The following is a 23,227-nucleotide window of genomic DNA, read 5'->3' as shown; positions in this document are numbered from 1 at the left end:
TCCTTTTTGGATAATAATCCAATTCTCTCAAATGCCTCAATTGAACCTGCATCTATCTCACACTCAGGCAGCGCATTCCAGATCTTAACTACTTCCTGCGGAAAGAAGTTTCTCCTTATCTCTCCATTGCTTCTTTTGTCAATTAATTTAAATCTGTGCCCCCTCATTTTGCATCCTTCCATCTGTGGGAACAGTTTTTTCCCTATCTACTCTGCCCAAAACCCTCATTATTTTGAATACCCCTATCAAATCTCCTCTCAACCTTCTCCAAGGAAAACTCTCCCAACTTCTCCAATCTGTCCGTGTAACTGAAGTTCCCCATCCTTGAAACTATTCTTCTGAATCTTTTCTGCACTCTCTCCAATGCCTTCACATCTTTCCTAAAATATGGCAACCAGAGCTGGACTCAACACTGCAGTTGAGTCCGAACCAGTGTTTTATACAAGTTTAACATAACCCCCTTACAGAACATATGAATTAGGAACTGGAGTTGGCCACTCAGCCCCTCAAGCCTGCTGCGACATTAAATAAGATCATGGTTGATTTGGTTGTAACCTCAATTCCACATTCACACCTACCCCCGATAACCTTTCACTCCCTTGCTTATCAAGAATCTATCTACCTCAGCCTGAAAAATATTCAAAAACTCTGCTTCCATCGTCTTTTGAGGAAGAGTTCCAAAGACTCATGACCCTCAGAAAAAATTTCTCCTCATCTGTCTTAAATGAGTGACCCCTTATTTTTATTGTGTCCCATAATTCTAGATTCTCCCACAAGAGGAAACATCCTTTGCACATCTACACTGTCAAGACTCCTCCTTGATTTTGTAACTAAATGAAACAGAGTACAGGTGTTAAAGTACAAGTATACAATGATAACATACTAACTAAGACAATGAAATACAATCTGGCAAAGTTTAACACCAACAGCGTTCTGATGTGATTAACCTCATATGGCCTTGAGTGGTCCAGTTCCCATTCAACAATATTCTAGTGTCTGAAAAAGATTTGCTGACAAAGCTTTTTGCTTTTGTTTAAATTCAAACCAGGCAGTTGGCAGTTAACTGTTCCTTGGTGCATTCTCCACCTCTGCAAATCAGAGTCCACTTTCCAACCAATCAACAGTCTCTTCTCGTGCAGTATAAATTGTAGTTGGTATTCTTGCATATCTGTCTTGAGGAGTGCAAGACAAAAAACTTTGACAGCATGTCTTTTTTTTTAATCCAGCAATACTCAAGTTCTGTGCTACAAATGACTATTCTAGTATCTAATGCTTTATGTGCAGCCGATATACTTAAATCCTAATTTGCAGCCGGTTTGGACCTGCATGTCAATCAATTTCAATGCTGTCAAGCAGCCATGCAAATTCTGCCACATAGAAATACATAGTTACACTTCCAATGTAATCAGCCTATGAACATGAAATACTAAATGGAGATATGATATGTCTTGTTACGTGGTATTCATCAAGAGCACACCTAATTATACAAGGTTTAGACAATATTTTAGCTTAAGGACCGCTGATACAACAATGTTCAATTTAAAGCCTCATTCCACAGCCTGCAAAAATGCTTTTCTTACCTTTATTAGCAAGTAATGTATACTGAAAAATACCACCCTAAACAATCATGTACAACCTACCAATCTTAAGTTAGAGACTTGTATCCTTCAAGAGAAGCCAGCTGAGGATTGAAGAAGTTATCTCTGTTCAGAATAATTTGTTTAATTTAACATGTATATGAGCACTTAACTGTAAGACAGGCTTTGGTCTACTCTTCAACATGTTCTCCGTGTTGTTGGCTGAGGGAAACTGTTGGCCAACACACCAGGTGCTTGGCCCCAGCTTGCTGATGACACAAAACTTGGTGGGAATGTGAGTGGTGAGGAGGATGTTAAGAGGCTTCAAGGCAATTTAGACAAGTGAGTGAGTGGGCAAATATATGACAGATGCACTATAACGTGGATAAGTATGATGTTATCCATTTTAATAGGAAAAACAATGGCAGAGTATTATTTAAATGGTGATAGATTGAGACATGTTGATGTACAAAGGGACCTGGGTGTCCTTGTACAATAATCACTGAAAGCAAGCATGCAAGTTCAACAAGCAGTTAAGGCAAATTGTATGTTGGTCTTCATTGCAAGAGGACTTGAGTACAGGAGCAAGGATGTCTTACTGCAGCTACACAGGGCCTTGGTGAGACCACACCTGGAGAATTGTGTGTTTTAGTCTCCTTACATAAAGGATATACTTGCTATAGAGGGAATGCAGTGAAGGTTCACCAGACTTATTCCTGGAATGGCAGGATTGTGTATAAGGAGAGATTGGGTCAACTAGGCCTGTATTCACGAGTCTAGAAGAATCAGGGCGGGGATCTCATTGAAACATAAAATTCAGACTGGGCTGGACAGACTGGATGCAGGGATGGTTTCCTCTGGCTGGGTAGGTTCTAGGACAAGGGGCTACAGTCTCGGTACAGGGTAGGCCACTTTGGACTGAGATGAGAAACTTCTTCACTCAGCGGGTGGTGAACCTGTGGAATTTTCTACCACAGAAGGCTGTGGTGACCAAGTCACTGAATATATTTAAGATGGAAATAGATTTCTAGACTCTGAAGACGTCAAAATATATGGGGAGAGAGCAGGAGTACGGCGTTGCGATAGAGGATCAACCATGATCATCTTGTATGGTGGAGCAGGCTCAAAGGGCCGAAGGACCTACTCCTATTTTGTATGTTTCTGTTATGGATATCAGCCAACACTGCTGCTATTATCCAAATGTCATAAATTGATTTCTTCAGGTAAGTTAGGCATTCCACCCTTTAGTATTCACCTGCTGACAAAAAGTAGAAGGGCTGCTAGGGATGAAACAAGAATTTTCGCATCAGTGGCTGCCACCCAGTGATGAGGGAATGCTTGGTTTTTTGGATGAGATGTTAAATCATGGCATCCCATCTGCTGTCTCAGATAAATGTAAAAGAAACAATGACACTATTTGAAGAACAGGGCATTTCTGCCAGTGTCCTGGTCAACGTATAGCCTTCAATCAACAGTTGAAACAGATGCCTTGCTGTGCCCAAATTGACTGCTGCTTTTCCTATGTTACACCAGTGACTATACTTCAACAGTTCTTCATTGGCTGCAAAGTGCTTTGGAATGTTCTGAGGCACAAGTTCTTCCTATCTTTGCAAAGAGCACTTTCTTTATTAGTATCTTTCACTTGTAGGTCTGTGAAGGTTCAAAATTTTAAAAAGTATACTGTTAACTGAAAAGTATACAAGTTTGGCTTTTCAATTAAATAAGAAAACTCAAACATTGGCCTGAATTTTTGTTGGGATTGCAGAGTCAGGACATCTCCCGGCTCAGATTTTCATTCCAGGGTGTTGGGGTTCCTTGGGAGTCAGGCTGGGCAACCCTGGAACGAATGCTGAGGATGTCTGGTGTGGTGGTGGGCTAGGCAGAAGGCCTGCTTCAGTGCGCCGGCACTGTATCAAAGTTCTTAAAAATAAAGCAAAAACATAACACAGCCCTCCACCTCACACCCCTTGCACCCCCTCCACACATTCCCTATGCCCCCATCCATGCCACCTTATACCCCTACCCACATCCCCACCCCTCATACCATGCCAAGCTATGTCCCTTTCCCCACTCCATGTCACCTCATATCCTCCTATGCCAACTTAATGTAACTCATGCTGACCCACGCCTCAACAGCCTGACTGCTATGCTTGCTAAATTTATTTGACCAGGGAGGAGAAATTCAATGCAATATCTGGCTTTCTTTTATTTTTAAAGTGGTGGAATTTAAATTGGAACTGTGGAATAATTTAGAAATGGCCAATTAGTTGCAAGTTTTGTCTTAATATCAATTTTGGAGTGCTTGCGGAGATAACATCAGAACAAACTGCTGAAAAATATCTAAGCAAGATAGTGTAATATGTACAGGAAATTCATAATAACATTACGGAGACCGGTTCCCCCCCCTATGCATGTTTAGATCCTGCTTTGCTTTATGTATTGGGCCTAGAGATTTTACATTGTATTTCTAGGTATTTGAATAACTACTAATAATACAGTTTTAATAAATGACAGTTTAATGATTTCTTCCAAAAACTCAAATTTTATTCGACTAGTATACGGTCTGACTCCCTTTTAAGTATGTGATCCCTGAGTTCAGTAATTTTTTGTGGGAAAATGGCCTTACCTCTAGTCTCCCCTCATTGATATTTATACAAAGATATGCAAAATAACATTAATTGGTTAAGCAATGCCTTACTACTAGTGTAAATTAATGAATGCACATTTTATTTTAATGGAAATATGGTGGCAAGTAATAATTGGCCAAATTTAGCCGGTTAAAAGCATATATCTCTGACAAAGCGCTCTAGCACCATGATACTCATTGCCCTGCAATGCTTATTTCTATTTATTCCTTCTGCTTTCTAAAGGAACCAATGGATCTCTCAACTATTGAAAATAAACTAACCGAAAAGAAATACTGTAGCAGATGGGACTTTGAATCCGATTTCAGGCTTATGTTTGACAACTGTGAACAATACAATGGGAAAGGAAATGGTTAGTTTGATATTCGATCATCTAAAATGGTTGTATTAAATTCCTAATAACCTGAGAAAGTATCTACTTCTACTTTCCTTTCCTTTACATCAAGTGCCTCTGAACAAGATTGATGCTGTAATGCTGTGAAATGATGCATGTTAAATCCTGGCACTGGTCAATACTTAGCCTGATCTTAGCCATTAGTGGATGAAAAGGTCAGTGACCTACTTCCTTGTGTCCTTGACCAAACATTGCTTGTGGTCTGGGATCCATCACCTTGGCTTCAGAGGTGCAGGGCATGGGGAAATTGTTTTGAGACTATAAGTACTTCACCAGAGGAGAGACATCCCCTCGGAAGTTAAAAAGAGGTTTCAACTCTAAATTTTCTATATAGCAGTATTACACTTGCTGTGTAACCCTGATCATTCCCAATGTTTTTCAGGGACTTTAGAGATTCGCAGTCTATCCAATATTAGCGGACAGACTGCTGCCATTGTCTCAAAGCGTAAACAACTTGTACCTTCTTCCCAGGTCTCCTTTAATCTCTAACAATTCAACCATCCGAGCTTACTGTCAGGCAGATTTCAGAACAGGTCATATGACTCCCTTCATTTTACTCTAAATTAAAGACAGTCCCAAAATATCATAACTGTATGAACTTCATAATTGTAACAGTTATATTACACAGAATGGGACACAGGGAATGCATTGATTTTGACTTTGCCTAAGGAACAAGTTAATGCAAGTATTGAAAGATTGCCTTTCAATATATATAGAAAATTACTTTTTGACCTGGTATAATGAAAAAAATGTACTAGATTGTTATATACAAAGATTTCTACTTCGGGCTAAAAGCAGAAATGACTAGTCATTCTACATGCTTAAAGTTTTGATAGTATGACATTGGGTTCTATTAGTGGATGAGGAATTTGACTATTTCAGTTGTACTTTGAAGATTTTGATTTTAAGTGACTCACTTCCAACTTATAATTTCCAATCATAATTTTCTCATATTTAGAGTACACCCTGATGGCCCAAGCTGTGGAGCGATGCTTCACCAAAGCAATGGCCAAGTACTTTCCCAAGGATGAAGTGGACAGCGATGATGATTTCCAAGCTAAAATTATGTGGGAGAAGAAAGACAAGCAGAGAAGTAAATCCTGTTACTTGGCTAAGGATGAAACTGAGATACTGACTGAAGGAACTGATCATGTTCTTGGAATGGAAAAAGTCAATGCTTTTGTGAACAGTCATTCAGCCAGCAATGACCCGCAGATGATTGCTGATCTTAAGAAGGGAGATGTTCAGCAACAGCTTTGCAACAAGCTACCTTTGCCAAGTCAAACGCAAACTATGGAAGAAAAGGCAAGAGCATTTTCTGGCTGATGACTTTTCTTTAGTAATATTATATTGTGCTGCCTTTATCCCACTTATTTCTTCCCTAAGCTGTCCTATTCAGTGAGACAAAACAAGTGGTTCATGTGCTGATCAACAATACACTTGGTGATTGATTCCTCACAAACCTGTCAGTTGTGAGGGGAGGGAGGGTGGGGACCTGGGTAGAAATGAAGATGGCCCATCAACCCCATCTTAGGGCAGTTAATAAACAAAGATGGTGGCTTGTCAGCTTTGTCCACATCCCAGTAACAAAATATACTTACAGAAAAAAAGAGGCAGGTTCCTATATTTCTCTTTCTCCGAAATGCCATTTCTTCCACCCAGCTTGAGCGCTATTTTGTGCAGTGTTAATTTCAGTTTTCCAGCTGGAAGCTGACCAGGCCCACTATTATGGAAATTAAATTCAAGTGACAGGAAATACAGGACTTCATAAAATCATAAAACCCTGCAGCACAGAAGGAAGCCATTTACCCCGTCATACCCAGGCCAGCAGTTTAAAAAGGACTATCCATTTAGTTCCACTCCCAGCCTTTTCCCCATACCTTTGCAACTTAGTCCTCTTTCAGTATATGTCCAGTTGCCCTTTGAAAGCTACTATTGGACCTAATTCCACAACACTTTAGGTATTGCCTTTCAGATCTTAATCATCTCTGGTTTGATTGAACTGAAGACCTGTACTCAGTTTATTTTGTATGCATTCTTGACACTAGACATATTCTAATGCTATTGACACCAGGCTAGGATTTTGCTATCGTAGTAATGTCACAACTGTCAGCGTTCGCTGTCCATCACTCCACTGAAACTGACAGCAACTTTGGGACTTCAACGTGTGCAGATATAAATCCAAAAGTTGCTGACAGTAATTCTACACTTCTCCAGAGGGATGGGGATATCTTCTCAATGGAAAACCTATGAATTGAAGAACTTTCACTCTTACACTGTTAGCCTCGCTGTAAAAGCCCTTGAAGAAATTGAACCTTGTTGAATGAAGAGTATCTGGGGTTTAAGTGGTGCATCAATTTCATAATCACTGCTAAACACCCTTGAAGCTGATTTTATATTTATGGAATGCCAAATTTTGGAAATCCATGCCGCGGGTATCACTAGGTCTTTGTGAGTAGCCTTCTTTCTGATCAGTGGAGAACGCTGTTGCCTCACCGCTGACCACAAAATCCAGTCCATATTTTAAGCGCAGTCATATTGTTGTTGAGAGTTGAATTGCTGAATATTTTCCCACTTGCTTCACTTTTTATTTTCCCCTTCCTTCTTTATTCTTTATCACTTAATTGGTACACCTGGGCAGTCTGGACTGTCAGATGTACTTCCACAACCATGTTCAGTGTTGCTTTATATTCAGCTGCTGAGTGTGTAGATTCTTACGCTACTTTTTTTATCCTCCTTCCTCATCATCCCTCTCCCAAGCCCAGTATCTGGTCTCAGGCTGTGCTTAGTGTTTCAAACAAAATGAGCAAATTAGTATCTGATCACAGCATGGATGTTGCCGTTGGCTGACGATGGAACACAGGACTTCCAATTTTTGTCATGGTGCAGTATCAAAAACATCATTTAATCTTTGAGTCATTGCACAAGGCAATGTGAACTGCCATCAGTAAGAGTAAACGTTAGATGATTGTGCCAACCTAGATTTATGGAGAAAATAATTAACTTCTACTTAGTTTGAACTATATTTTTTAAGTAAAAAGCCAGAATGATTGGAAATGGCACATCCTGGGAAGTTGGATAATGCTAAGGACCAGACAAACGCTAAATCTAATAATTTTGTCACTCAATTCCTAGGCCAGTAAAATAAATTGTCTTGGGTTGGGGGGATGGTGGCATGTGCTAAACCTAAGCTTGTCAATTATTAGATTGTGCTGAAATCACATAGCGGATATTGTGGAAAATTGTCTAATGACTGAACAAAACCATGAAAGGGAGTGCAGATTTTGCTGTACTTTAGCTTCTGCTCACTTGTGCTTGATTTGATTCTATACCTATATCTAAAAATCACATCATTTTTTCGACATATAGCAAAATTCAACCAATGGCCCACATCGAAGTTCTGAAGTCATTAATCAGCCTCAGGCTCCTAAGGTACCAGGACAGAATGTTATGGAACCAATACGGAAACGGTTTCAGCAGCAGTATCGGATGCAGGTATCCTGAGGCATATCAATATCTTGGTTACTGTTGGTCTACGGTGGCTTTTAAAAAAATGTACTTATTCTGTAATGTAGCATCTATCCATTTGAAACTTAATAAATCTTAAGCTAAGTCAAAACTGCCAACGTGCCACCAAATTGTTTTGTCATCTTGTTGCTATCTTGTGTGAAAGCAAGTAAATGGAGTTATTACAATGCAAAGATATTTTTTTAATTGACTATTTAAAATGTATCAAAATGAAAGCACTGGTAAGTGGAATACTGGTATAGGAGACAACATTTTTAGCTGGGTGACAGTGAGTTAGTTGCCCACTATTATTTCACTCTGGGGTTTCATGTTTAGTTTATTTCAGTTTTATTTAGATGAAGCCTCTTCTCTCTGTTGGCTGTTGGGGTTGAGAAAATCTCAACCAAGTTTCTCTGTGCCATTAATTTAGCAATAATTAATAATCTCAATTGAGAGGTTGTAATGCAGGCTGTTGTGGTAAATGGAAAAATTCATGTGTTCATGGCAAAGGTGCTTTTCTGATGTTGGTATTGAGGCAGAATATTTGGAGTTTAACTTTGAATCTGTTTCCTGCTATAACTAACCTGGAAGATGTAAAGTGTTTCATTCCTGGGAGCTGACATCCCTCGCATTCATGATGATGAGAATGAGAACTTGACAGCAAGCAAGCTATAGAAATTTTTGCTATAAAGAAGAATCGGGAGCCTGAAAAATAAGGAAATATTGAATTAGTATTGGATCTTGTTATAATCAAGAGCGAGCTCTGTATTTTTCTCACTGAGCTGTATTATTTCAGACTGTGCTCCTGAATAAGGGTGCTTGTGAGGCTGTATTGACCATAACTTGTTCTTGAGCTTTCTGCATTGCAGATCTGAGCTAACCATTAGTTTAATAATGGCCTGGGATGGGTTTTTTTAAGTAAGCTTTTTGGAGTAATGCAAAGTATATGAATTATAAAGAGGTATTTTAAATACTGCAAATATAATGAAGAGCCGATCCTAAGTAGTCTGAAATCATAAAATATCCAAGGCTGAAATTTTTGAAGGAGTTGGAAGTCTCGCCACTGGGGCCAAAAGCAGGAGGAAACACTGCTCGGGACATTGGGACCCCGGAGTGACATTTTGCTGGTGGCGGCCTGCCTCAAAGAGCTGCTGGCCCAATCAGACGGCAGTTTCCTTGTGCAGCAGTGGGCTGCCCTGACATGGGTGAAATGCCCACAGAGGCAAGAGATGGCAATTAACCTCATGGTCATGCTGTTAAGATTCTCACTGTTGGTAATATGCCATGATGTCTTCTCCCACCATATTGCCAGTCCGCCTGCCTCCGAAGAGCTGGGGAAAATGCTTAGCCCCAAATGTTTTCATGGTGATCGATAGTAATATTTACAGTTAATTTTGCTTCAAAAGTGCTATTTAATTTAATCGGCATAAAGGAGAACAGTGCTGACATGCTAACAGCATCAAAGTGCTTCCCCTTTGGTGTGCCCCAGGCCGTTCATGCTTCATGGACTTTCCTACAGAATTAGGATGAGTTGAAGGTTGTCTCTTTAGAACCTAGGAGACAAGTTTTTCATCCAAGCAATGTTCTCCACTGACATTCGGGAGTGGGGTGTTCTGCAGTTTTTCCTGTGTTCCTAAATAAAATTTGTTGATGACTGAAGTAGAAGGTAATACTGGCCCTGATCGTTTGCCTATGCAGAATCACAGAATAGTTACAGCACAAAGGGCAACCATTCGGACCATTGTGTCTGTGCTGGCTCTCCGAAGGATCAGTGCCATACCCGGCCACCTCCCCATAACCCTGCATATTCTTCCTTTTCAGATAATCCAATTCCCTCTTAAATGCCTCAATTGAACCTACCTGCACCACACTCTCAAGCAGTGCATTCCAGATCCCAATCACTCGGTGTGTAGAATAAGGTTTTCCTCATGTCTCCTTTGCTTCTTTTGCCAATTACCTTTAATTTGTGCCCTCTTGTTCTTCATCCCTCCACCAATAGTTTGTCCCTATCTACTCTGTCCAGACCCCTCCTGATTTTGTACACCTCTATCAAATCTCTTCTCGAACTTCTCTTTCTGAGGAAAACATTCCTAACCTCTCTAACCTCCTAACCTCTCTAACCTATCTATGTAACTGAAGTTCATCACCCCTGAAACCATTTCTGTGAATCTTTTCTGCACTGTCCCTGATGCTTTCACATCTTTCCTAAAATGTGACGCCCAGAATCTAACACACTAATCCAGTTGAGCCCGAATCAGTGTTTTATGCAAGTTTCACATAACTTCCTTACACTTGTACTCTATGCCCCATGTTGTATGCAACATCCTGAGAATTACCATTGACCAGAAACCGAACTGGACTAGCCATATAAATACTGTGGATACAAGAGCAGGTCAGAGGCTGGGAATTCTGCAGCGACTAACTCGGCACCTGACTCCCCAAAGTCTATTCATCTACAAGGCACAAGTTCAGGAGTGTGATGGAATATTCTCCACTTGCCTGGGTGAGTGCAGCTCCAATAACACTCAAGAAGCTTGGCACCATCCAGGACAAAGCAGTTTGCTTGATTGGCACCCCATTCAGCATTCACTCCCTCCACCACCGACGCACTGTGGCAGTAATGTGTACCATCGACAAGATGCACTGCAGCGACTCACCAAGGTTCCTTTGACTGCACGTTCCAAATCAGTATCATCTAGAAGGACAAGGGCAGCAGATGCATGGGAACACCACCACCAGTAAGTTGGAACTTTATCACCATTCCTTCATTGTTGCTAGGTCAAAATCCTGGAACTCCATTCCTAATAGCACTGCAGCACCTACACCACATAAACTGCAGCAGTTTGAGAAGGTGGCTCACCAACACCTTCTCAAGGGCAGATAGGGACGGGCAATTAATGCTGGCCTTGCTAGCAATGTCCATGTCCCGTGAAATAATTTTAAAAATGCTTTGCTAACCACTCTTTCAACCTGTCATACCACTTTCAAAAACTTGTGCACATATACACCCAGGTCCCCCCTGCTGTACCCTTTTTGGAAGGGATTACTCTGTCTGATAGCAACAGAACTGATAAAGAAATCCATGAGACAACCTTTGAACTGGTCTTTACTCTGTAACCTTTGAAGAATTTTGTGTCCTGAAATTAGTTATATTTATTTTCTATTTCATAAACTCTCTTTTTCCTTTTTAGCAACAAATGTTGATGAATGGATCAATGACACCTGCTTCAGCTGGATCTAGTTCTGCAAGTTTACAAACAGCCAGTCTTTCATCCAGTGGTCATGGAAATGCACCTCCTCACACTGGCATGCCTACTGTTCCTTCTGATGTCCAAGTACCAATACATTCCCCTGTCTCTAGACCAAATAGATCTACTAATCTGAGTCTTCCACAGACTGAGACAGAAATTCCCAATTCCCCTTCATCTACTGCTGTAACAACGATGCATGGAAACATAGAAACAGCTGTACCGCCAAATACACAAAGTGGTGATTGTCACGTGACAGATTTAAATCAGGCTAATGGACCAGAATGGCCTGGATACTTGTACCATTCCGGTCACCACCTTCAACACAAACTAGGAGAAGAAAAGTCTAATTCTGTGCCACCTCGGGGAGTGTCAGTGGAGCATACAAGTCCTGTTGTGCAGAACCATCTGTCAGCAGCAAACAGCTCAATAACTGGAACTGGAGGTCCTGTTAAAAACGAGACTTTACCCAACACATGTAGAACGCCTGTGAAAAACAGTGAACCATATCCAAGTCAGCCTCTCATGCAAATTTCAGATTATAACACGCATAAATCTCCCTGCAGTCCTCTTGATCAAACGTCTCAAAGACCACTTGCCAAAGGTAATATATTTTAGTACCATAGACTGTTGTAAGAATTGACTTTATAACTAAACATTTTGTCTGATTTTTATTTTTTATATCTTCACATTAAAATGTGAAATTTCTTTGGCCACTTAATATTTCCAAATCTGTGCTGCCCCTCATGAAATACAGCAAATTCATTAGGGTTACAGCAAAATGTAAAAAATTGAAGCCACGTAGAAGGGGAAAGACTGGCTTCAGTTACATTCTGCCTAATCTCCCACTCTGACCTTTGTTAAATTGGAGAGCAGTTCCTGGGGCAGAATAAATTGTACCGAGAGTGCCCTCTTGGTGTTGTTACAAGTTTCATTACAGCTGAGACTCTATCCAACTTTAGTGGAAAACCCAGCAGATCACTGTAAAGTTGAACTGAGTAGGAGAATGTAACTTCTAATTCTCTTGTTCAGACTTCCCAGTGACTGAAAGATGCAATCTAGCAGGAAATGTAAATTTAGCGTTTCTTTAGCACTAATTTGTACATTTGACAGTTGCAGTACCTAATGAAAACTTGTATGTGATATTTCCTATTTTGAAGCCTGCATGCTCTCCTCAAAAACAGTTCCTCGAAAAAAAGGCTGCCACCTTTAGCTTCTTAAAGCATACCCAGTCACTCTTAAGTTTCATACCTCAACTGCCAAAAACAAAAACTCAAAGATCAATCTATGATTTACTAAGGAATTTAAGGATAATGTTAAATTAAAAGAGGCTTATAATGTTGCAAGAATAGTCATAATCCTGAGGATTGGGAGTGTTTTAGAAACCAGCAGAAGGCCACCAAAAGTTGATGAGGGAAAATATAGAACATGAGAGTAAATTATCCAGAAATATTATAAACAGATTGTAAGAGCTTTTACAGGTATATATAATGGAGAATAGCTAATGTAATAACATAAACATTGGTCCCTTAGAGACAGAGATGTGAGAAATTATCTAAGATGATATGAACAAATTTTTTTGTCTGTCTTCACAGTAGAAGACATTAACTTGCATACCAGAAATAGGGGTAATCCAGGGTCTTATAAAAGTGGGAAACTTAAAGTAATTAATATTAGAGAAAAAGTATTAGAGAAACTTGAGGCTAAAATTCAGTAAATCCCCAGGACCTAATGGCCTATATCTTAGGGCTCTAAAAGAGGTAGCTGTCGGGATAGTAGATGCACTAGTTCTAATTTTTCAAAACTCCCTAGATTTTCTGGAAAGCTCCAAGCAAAATAGGAATTAGCAAATGTAACGTTGCTGTTTGAGAAAGGAGGAAGAGAGAAAACAAGGAACTACAGGCCAGTTAGCCTGATGTCAGTTGCTGGGAAAACATTGGGATTTATAATTAAGGAAGACTTGACAGTGCATTTAGAAAATCATGGTATGATTAAACAAAGTCAGCATAGTTTTACAGAAGGGAAAATGTGTTTGACAGAAGAGTTTTTTGAGGATATAGCTAGCTGTTATAGTACAGCTAGTAATTTCCTCAAATTGTACAGTTAAGTCAGTATCAGATACACTTTAAGTTATTATATTGGGCAGTGCACTGCCTGAAGGATGGTGGAAGCAGATTCAATCAAAAAGGAATTTGATAAATACTTGAAAGGGGAAAAAAAATAGAGCTGTGGGATAGAGCAGGGGAGTGGGACTGATTGTCTACAGAAGCTCATTCAAAGAGCTGGCAGAGGTATGATTGGCCTAGTGGCCTCTTCTCTGCTGTAAGGTTAATCGAAAGCAGGTATACCAGGAAGCATTTCACACAGTGTTGTATGTAATTTGAACCTTGTCAGTGATATGTAAAATTAATATGTCTGCTCCGAAGAAACAGATATTGTACCAAATGCATTACTTGGGCTAGGGTTTATGTTCCCCACTGGTGGGTTTGAAGGCGGCTGGTGGAGGGGAGGGGACTGGTGCTTGTAAAATCCATCCTTTCCATAGCCTACCTGCCTATCACTGACCAGTATGAAATGTTATTGGGGTGTTGGATGCATTGTGCACCTTGCCTGCCCTTGGGCCTATTGAGGCCCTTAAGAGACCAATTAATGGTGCTCCTGTCGTTATTTTACCGAGGGCAGGGGGAGGCTCATGCAGTGGGGTAGCCCAGCAGCTTTAGTTGCGTGGGCTGGTGTCAGGCAAGTGGGGGGGGGGTGGGGGGAAGACCACCTCTCTGTGTCCACATGTCCATAAGATCCCCACTCCTAACCCTATAATCACATTTTCCCCTTTACGCTCCACCCCCAGCCTGTCAAACCCAGACTCCATCCCCTTCACTGGGGCATGCCAGCCTGACCCCAGCGAAATCCCCCTCACCTACCCTCGTGTCTGGCTCCAGTGACAATCTCAATTGGTGAATGCCTGTCAATCCCAGCAGTGACCACTGCTCCTGCCTGGCACGGCTGAAACTAAATCCCATATCCAGCCTATTAATTGTCTTTTGGCCATTAAATGACAGGATTCTTCCTGTGGAAAGGCTCCCCACTGACTTTTTAGGTGGGGACTACAGCACCCCTTTAAAACCTAGCCCTCAGTGTTTAAAAATTACACATCTGACCTGGAGGTTGTGAACCTCCATATATGTATTACATTTTCCCATGAACCATGAGCACTGTTTAAAGAGTGTGATTTTCAGGATTAGAAAACTTAAAACATAGTTTATAAATACAGCATAGTCTGGGATCTGTTGTGAATCTCAACAGAACATTTTTGTAAACTCTTCATACATTGCACTGTGGACCTTCCAGGGTTACAATTACAGGAGAAAGGTAATCTACTTTTACTGTAGGTCGGATACATTCCAGCTGGGTGTAAATTAAATGTTATGAATTTATACACCACGATTTTGTTTTGGTTCAGCTGTTCGAACAAGTTTAAATTTTGCATTCCTAGCAGCATCTTTTTCTTCCTTGGCTGCAATCATCTATTCAATCGTTTATTTGACTTCCTTGATTTAGCAAGAAAAATCCTGTACTAATTCTTTTGTGTTTAAATCTCTGCAGGTGCATCTCTAGAGCAAGCTGCTTACAGCAAATTGTTTTCTACGGATCAGCATCATTTGGTGAGCAAGGAGCCTGCTTCTAATAAAGTAACCCCTCTAAGTACCTCAGCAGCTGCTAATCTACTTCATCAAGACACTACAGGAAAAAATGCAGAATCAGAGAGATTTGGTGGGAATATAGAACTTAAGGAACAGAAATTATTTCACAGCAATGCAGTTGGAGAAAAAGACTCAGAAGATTGCAGATTAAGGGAGGGGCAGAATTTGGTGCTGTCAAATAGTTTAACCATCGGTGAAAAGCATAGCATGAAAGATCCCAAATCAATGGAAAATCTGAGACTAAAATTAGCAAACAGTGCAGAAGCTTATTCAGATTTTCCTAACGGTAGTGGTGAAACTGTTGGTGGCATTCAACAGAGGAACCCTGCTGTACTTGTCGCTCGCCCTGACACAAGGCATCAATTTGGGCCAGTGTCGGCTTACATGCACTATTTGGGATGTAATCCCGAGAACCTGGCATCAGCTCATTCGTTTGTCCAGCACCCCCCTCATCTTATGGTAGCTCACCCGATGCAGGGGCAGGCTTCTCATTTTTACCAGCATCCGATGGAGCAGCAAATCTCCTCTCGCATGAACAATCTTGGCTATCATCCGCAGCAGTCAATTCAGTCCGCTGTAATGTCTGATCGGGGTTACCTTACGGGGCAACCTGGTTTGTATAGCCAATCACCGCTCATGTTCTTAAGAGAGGGCACTGGGCAATTGCAGGCAAATCTGAGGGAAAGAACTGATATGTATTCTGAGCAACGAATACCAGAAAGAGATGAATGCAAACCTTTACATGAAGCTTCAATAAAGAAGCAGAAAAGCGAGGTATCAGAGAGAAGAGTAGCTGCTTCCAAGATAGAAAGCAATGGTGAAAGAGCTAGTAAACTTGGCAGAGAGCAAGACTATTTAGATCTTGATGGCCAAACTTCAACTAAAAGGCAAAAAGTTATTCATCCAGTTTCTGCAGCTTATAGTACTAGTCAAATGACCAGTGGAATTTATTCACATCAAATTCCACACCCTGCACTTTATGCTAATGCTCCATCCCAGAATGTACAGAGACTGCCTTATGGCCAGCCATACAATCCACAACTACTGCGTGTACGTTCAGTGATAACTTCAACTTCCAACCACATGATACCCCATCAAGTGATGAATCACGGTCCTTTCGGAATGCAGTTGTTTAGCCATTCAAATGTGAAACCCAGCCCATACCCTGGAACTGTAATTGTACAGAGACCACAGTTCGATACAAGTGGGGATCTCTACATGGTAAGAAAGTAAGTATAATTTATGATTCCTTTCAGCCATAATATGGAGCATTATTAAAATTGGAATGGAGTACTTTGCAACTATACAGAGCTGTGGTTACACCACACTTAGAATACTGTGAGCAGTCCTGGGCACCAAAACTTAGGAAGGGTATATTGGCCTTGGAGAGGGTGCAATTTATGTTTACCAGAATGATATCTAGACTCAAGGGTTAAATTACAAGGCAAGATTACATAAACTAGGGGTGTAGTCCTTGGAATTTAAATGGTTGTGTGGTGATTTGATCAAAGCTTAAGGTGTTAAGGGGAACAGATAGAGAAACTATTTCTGCTGGTTGGAGAGTCTAGGACTAGGGAGCAGACTGAAAGTTAGGGCCAGAAGTGAAATTAGGCAACACTTCTACACGTAAAGGGTGGTAATGCTAGCTCAATTATTACTTTTAAATATGAGAATAATAGATTTTTGTTAACCAAAGGTATTAAGGGATATTGGGCAAGGTTAGATTGCAGATTAGCCATGATCTCATTAAATGGCAGAGCAAGCTCAGGCGGCTAAATGGCCCACTCCCATTTTTATGTTCCTCAGAATAATTTCTTGAAAGTAAATGTTTTGTTGATAATTGTATTTGTTAGAAATTGCTTCATTTTGCTGACTCATAGTTAAGGATGTCACGCAAAGGCCTGCAAAGATTAGTTGATTTAATCTGGCTGATATATCGCTGTGGCAACAAACTTGATGTGCTTTTATCATGTGCTACACTTGATTTCTTGTGTACTTTGTTGCTGTGACCTAACTTTCCATAAGGTGATTTAACTTCAGCCAGATGTATTCACATTCATGCAATATAAAACTTGCCACAGGAATTGCACTATCCTATACAATGGAATTATGAGATTCCTTGTTCCCTTCACTTGGTAAATAAAGAGGGAATAGTATTTAAGAAAATAATAGAACTAGTTATTTTTTTAACTCTCCAGAAACTTTGGTTGTCAGTTCAGGCATCTGTCCCTTTGGTGATGGTGTGTTACAGATCACTCGGAGTTAGAGTTGCTGTGGCAACATGCGTTTTTACATGAATGTTTTAATCTGTAGCTATGAATAATGATAGTGATGGTTGAGGCTCCGACTTTCTTTCCATCACATGGCTGATCAGGAGTCTCTCCAGCCCTTACCCACCTGCCTTTGGCATGTATTTGAAGGATTTACAGGTTGATAACCTGTTTAGCCATGTTATGAACGCAGCCTCCTTGGCCATCAAGTCCTGGGGTGGGACTCGAACTCCAAGCTTCTGGCTCAGAGGCAGGGATGCTACCCACTGTGTCACAAAACCTCCATACCTGCCTCTTTAGGTAATTGCTACGTTAAGGGCCATTTCTGTCAATTGAATTAGTCTTGAGGTTTTTCTAATATTCAGCCATTCACTAAGAGACATCGAGGACTGATGAGGTGCCTTGCGCCTCAGATGTTCTGACTCTCCATATAAGCAACACCTGATTGCTATCTCCAGATGATGTTCAGTGCTGGGGACCAACGTCCTACATTGTATGGTGTTGCAGGCTAATATGCAAAAAAAGTTAACATTAACAAATGTACCATTTAAACTCCAGTCTATAGAGTTAAGTAAGTATTCACATTCAGTTTTACTATGTTGAGCTGAATGAGCCATCTTCCCCATTAATGCAGTAAGAATAAGGGAAAGGAGTTGAGTTCATCCAGCTCTTCAACCATAACCTGGCTCCTCAACATATGCTCCAGAAATATTACTACTCTGGGAATAGAGAATCTTCCTTGGTCCACTGTTAATTCTAAGTTCTTTGCTGAAAAGAGTATTTTAATTATCCTTAGCTTGAATTGAGTAATTTTAATAAACCAGCCAGGTGGTTTGTTTTGCATCATTTCAATTTGAATTAATGGATAATTCAGGTTAAGAGGAATAGATTTGTATTGCCATATACAGAGCTCTGTGCAAACACAGTGGAATTTTTTTGATACAGAAATTTCCCAGACTATAGTTTGGACATGTACAGAGTAATTAATGTGCTTCATGTGTGGCCAAGTATTTCTCATGCTTTAGCTGATACAAAATAGAAATGTCACATTTCACTGCAGTGTTACCTCTCCCTTTTGCCCCCTGTGCCTATGACTCATACAGTCTTTTATAAGGACTCTGACATGTAAGACCATGTATTATTCTGCTAATGGGCAGCAGTGTGTAACTTTGCTTGTTCCTTTAAGGCAAGTTCTGATATAGCATCCTGATGTTACAGATGATGGATGGTTATGGGGATATCCTTGTTATAAGGCATTTTCTATTGTTGGGAAGTTTATCGATAGGAATGATTGGCTTTTGCTCTCATTTTAATTTTTATTATTTTCTGTGACCCTGAATTTGGCAATTACAGATACTGCTAAATGCAATATATAATATACACTAGCTTTGTTTTAAATTTAATTTTTTTATTCTTTCATGGGATGTGGGTGTCGCTGGCTAGGCCAGCATTTATTGTCTAACCCTGATTGCCCTTGAGAAGGTGGTGGTGAGATGCCTCCTTGAACTGCTGCACCTTGAACAGGTGGTATAGGTACTTTTAGGGAGGGAGTTCCAGGATCTTGACCCAGCGACAGTGAAGGAATGGCGATAAAGTTCCACGTCATGATGGTGTGTGGAGGGCAACTTGTACCTGGTGGTGTTGCCATGTATCTGTTGCCCTTGTCCTTCTGGGTGGTAAGGAGAAAGGTTAGCAGAGAGAGAGAAATTTCACAACAATCCTCCGAAATGGCGTGCTTTTGGTAAATTCATTAAGATTTGAGATTAAATATTAATATTCACTGGTTTGAATGGTTATATTTATGAATATTTATATTCACCAAAAAAACATCAAATTACACCTAAAAATATTGAAATTGTAGGGCAGGAGTTGTTCATTTTGTCATAGCACCTAGTTCTTCAGCTGGAGTGATTTATTCTAATCCCATGTGCCTATTCTTTTCCCCATATCTGTTCCAAACAACCAAAGTATTGCTGAAGGTGAAAACATAAAGAAAGTTGTCTGCATAGTTTGTCTTTCTTATGCTTTCTGTAAAGAAATTGAAAAACATTTGAAACAAAGATATTCTACTATTTGTTTAGCCTGCTGCCTGAAAATCCAGTTCTCAAACAGATGGGGAGAAAGGATCCTGATGCAATGCCACAGCCTCAAGATAAAGCAGCGCCCACTCCTTGTATGAACCAGGTGTGTTTCAGATATTTCTTGCAGATAAACCTTGTCAGAATCATTTGTTCTGAAACGTTTTGTGTGACAACACATAAACAGATAATTCAACCATCCAGCCTGCACCAGTGTTTCTCTCCCGGAGAGACAAAACTTTAATCCCATGTCAGCTTGACCAAGTGGGAGCACTCACTTCTCAGTCAGGAGGTTGTGGGTTCAAGCCCCACTACCAGAGTTGACCATATAATCAAGACTGAAGTTTAGTAGAAGACTCTAGGAGTTTTGCATTGCTGTGCTTTCTTTTGGATGAGACATTAGACCATGATCCTGTCCATAGGCTGGAGGGAAGAGATCCTGTGGTAGTATTTTAAGCAGAATGGTGAAGTTTTGCTGGTATCTGGGAAACATTCTCTCAGTCCACACCATCAAGATAGATTAACATTCATGTTGTTGTTATTGCCTACACTGGCTGCCTCTTTTGCCTACACCCTCTTTTGCTGCAGTTTACGCACAATATTTCAAAATAAATGTTCATCACTTCAATAGTAATTCATAAGCTATGAAAAATTTTGGGCGATCCCATTCATATGAAAGACACTAAAAATGCAAGTTAATTATTTCTTTCTCACTTTCAATTTGTATGAATGAACAATATATCACAATGTAGCACACAGCAAGCACATGAAGTCCTGTTATCTCACAACTGCTAGATCTGTTACTTAAATTTCTACATAATGTAGCACTATGTGCTAGACTACCAATGTATGATCCAATGAGTTTGTACCTGAGCTTTCCTTGCCCGTGACATTGTGATCTGGTTCTTATTGCTGCAGGGAACTTGAGGGGAGAGAAAAGAATTGGAGAGTCTCCTAACCCTCAATTTTTAAAAATTTAATCAAGGGGTATGGGCCTCGCTGGCTGGGCCAGCATTTATTGCCCATCCCTAGTTGCTCTTGAGAAGGTGGTGGTGAGCTACCTCTTGAACCGCTACAGTCCATGTGGTGTAAGTACACTCAGTGCTGTTAGGAAGGGAGTTCCAGGATTTTGACCCAGTAACAGTGAAGGAATGGCGATGTATTTCCAAGTCAGGATGGTGTGTGGCTTGGAGGGAAACCTGCAGGTGGTGGTGTTCCCATCTATTTGCTATCCTTGTCCTTCACTTGCGTCGACCAATTAACAGCAGCTGGTATTGATGGGGCAAATGGTGGAGACCATGCGGAGACACAGTCATTGATATACCATATAAACCCGTGGATGGGGGTGAAAAAACCTGTAAGCAACCAGGAATTGCAATTTCAACTAGCATATTTAACGTTTAATATCTTGAAGATTATTTAAACAATTGCTCGACTAACCTGCTATGAATTTTAATGTCAATTATAATGTTGAATGGGTGAGGTGGAGCCATGGAACCCATGGAATACTTGTCAGGTTGCAAAAAATCTTTTACAGTAACCAGAATTAGGAGCGTTTATCAGTGCCCTTCTCTTCATTTTTCTGATTGCAGCTAGCCTGTTTTCAGGTTTCTGCCTTTGTCACTCTTGCTCCCGTGCATTTGGAGGGACACAATATTATGATGACTTTATTGATTTCTCATCTTTGTGCAGAAATGTTTAGCCTCCAGTCAGCCTCATCCCTGTTGCTGCACTAATTAAACAGACAATGATACTGAATCTCATAAGTTGGTGTTACACTGAGCTATAAAATTTTAGATCTGTACTAACATAGTTTTTACAAAAATTTTCACTGCTCAGTGTTTCCTGGTGCCCCAAAATCTGCAACTATTTACTCTCGAGCTACAACAAGAGTATTGTATAACGTGTCACGTAACATTAAGTGACACCCCATTGTTTTCAAACTGTCATATAAAGTTTAGGTTGCAGCATACCTACTGATGCAATGCTTTTAGAATCTTGAGTCCATTCACTGATTTAATAGGTATTTTAGCCAAACTTTCTACCCAGGTAGTTTAATAAAAGTAGATGCGTAATATAAAAAAGTAAGCATCTGGGTAAAGAAATTTTGACACTGAAATGTTCTGACCATTCTGATACTATTCAATGTCATTCACATGATAAAACTATTTTACAATAATTTTTGTCTGTATTATTTACAAATATCTAACATTCATGAAATGTGATTTTTTTTTTTAATTCCCTCTCCCCACAGCCCTGAACAAACACCTTGGCACAGCAAGTGGATGTGGCTCAGGAAACTCATTTTAAGCACTGAAAATACTGTTGTAGTATTACAGCTGATTAACTGTGAATTGTAGTCAAGGACCATTTCTCTAGTGGGAGCTTAAACTCAGGTTTATATAGTGTGAATAGAGAATTTTCAATAATAAGAATTTGAAATAAAGTTAACAATTTGTTACACATTTATTTTGACCTAAAAATGTTTTGTAAATTGCCTTAAAGAGACTATGTAAATTATATATAGAGGTTGCGTCACCTTGCTTGCAAATTTTGGAAAATCATAAGAGGAAAAAAATAACCAGAACTTTTAATTTATTAATTGTATATGCTGTTCATTCTGACAATTAAAGGTGTGGTTGCCACTGGAAAGCAAAATGAGGATAAAAGTGTGCTTAAGCACACTGTGACATTGGCAAACTGCTGCTAAACTGTGACATTATGTTTTTTTCTTGTGTTTACTTTTTAGTGTATGGATTCAAAAAAGGTTTACAATTAGTGTTGTACTCACTGTACTTTATTACCTTGTCTGCTGTGAAGCTGCATTTGGAATGCTTTTTGCAGAGAAGACCTTTTTAAAAGGTGGCCTTTCATTCTCAATTTGCCTAGCTAGGAATATTAATGGATTGTAGAGGTATATGAATTCTATTTTGTTATTTATGTATTAAATGTTCAAAAAAATCTGAGGAGTACATACAGCTAATGTCAAAACTGATGTTTTGTAAACTTTAGTGTAGAATACTGCTGTCTGTCTCTGTACCAGCTGCACTGTTTAAATGGCTCTTCTCAGGAATAAATAAAACTATTTGTGTATTCCACCTATTATACATGGCTTTTTAAAAAACTGCATTATTCACTATAAATAACTGAGGTACGATGAGATTTATGAGGGAAATATTCTATTTGGTGTTTAAAAAGACACTCAGTTTATAATAAGGCAATGACCGGGCATTACTGTGGACCCACAGGGCCTTGGACTCAGCAGGCTACATATCAGAAAAGTGCATCTGTTTTGTCCACAATTTTCTGACAATGTGTGGAAATTAGCAAGCACCATGCACTTCATTTCCACTAAGTAGCATTGCTGCATTTGAGGCACTGCCCATGGCAGTAAATTCCATCCAATATCTAATATTGGTATTCTGTGGCTGTTTTAAAACCTCTGCATACTTTGGACAAGAGCACATCTGCATCCCCAAGTAGAAGAGTAAATCACGAGCCAGTTTTACAGGCATCCTATCCAGTCTTTTCTGTTTATACGTTTCTTCCTGGATGCTATCAAATTGTGTGAATGATCGCACATAGGATTGTTTTGCCTCCATGTGAAATCGTATGCCTGTGTGGTATATTGCAAGTACATATATGAAACAAATGTAGCTCAAAAAATCTTCTCAAAAGTCTAGAACTTTGTGCTGTAGCAAAAGCTGTTGAATGAAAGGTTTGAGTGAAGAAGTTTGAAGAATTGTATACTTTAGCGATTGGGTTTGATTTTACCATCTAGAGTATATGTAGAAGATTTCTGCCACT

The 23,227-nt window shown here is 39.9% G+C and overlaps 1 protein-coding gene across 2 annotated transcripts in view; it reads left to right on the top strand.

Annotated features, from left to right (window-relative positions):
• The window catches only part of LOC121283534 (cat eye syndrome critical region protein 2 homolog), an 84,585-nt gene extending 62,067 nt beyond the window's left edge, over nucleotides 1–22,518 (top strand). For both annotated transcript variants that reach the window (XM_041198217.1, XM_041198216.1), the window contains exons 13-19: nucleotides 4,448–4,574; nucleotides 5,575–5,921; nucleotides 7,986–8,111; nucleotides 11,315–11,975; nucleotides 14,975–16,301; nucleotides 19,424–19,526; nucleotides 21,675–22,518. In XM_041198217.1, the coding sequence (XP_041054151.1) occupies nucleotides 4,448–4,574; nucleotides 5,575–5,921; nucleotides 7,986–8,111; nucleotides 11,315–11,975; nucleotides 14,975–16,301; nucleotides 19,424–19,526; nucleotides 21,675–21,680 (2,697 nt within the window). In that variant the 3' untranslated portion in view covers nucleotides 21,681–22,518. The remainder of the gene's footprint in view (nucleotides 1–4,447; nucleotides 4,575–5,574; nucleotides 5,922–7,985; nucleotides 8,112–11,314; nucleotides 11,976–14,974; nucleotides 16,302–19,423; nucleotides 19,527–21,674) is intronic.
• The last annotated feature ends 709 nt before the right edge of the window (nucleotides 22,519–23,227 follow it).

The sequence above is a fragment of the Carcharodon carcharias genome, chromosome 10 (genome assembly GCF_017639515.1).
Source record: "Carcharodon carcharias isolate sCarCar2 chromosome 10, sCarCar2.pri, whole genome shotgun sequence".
Classification (NCBI taxonomy): Eukaryota; Metazoa; Chordata; class Chondrichthyes; order Lamniformes; family Lamnidae; genus Carcharodon; species Carcharodon carcharias.
This window is presented reverse-complemented; position numbering and strand designations above follow the sequence as displayed.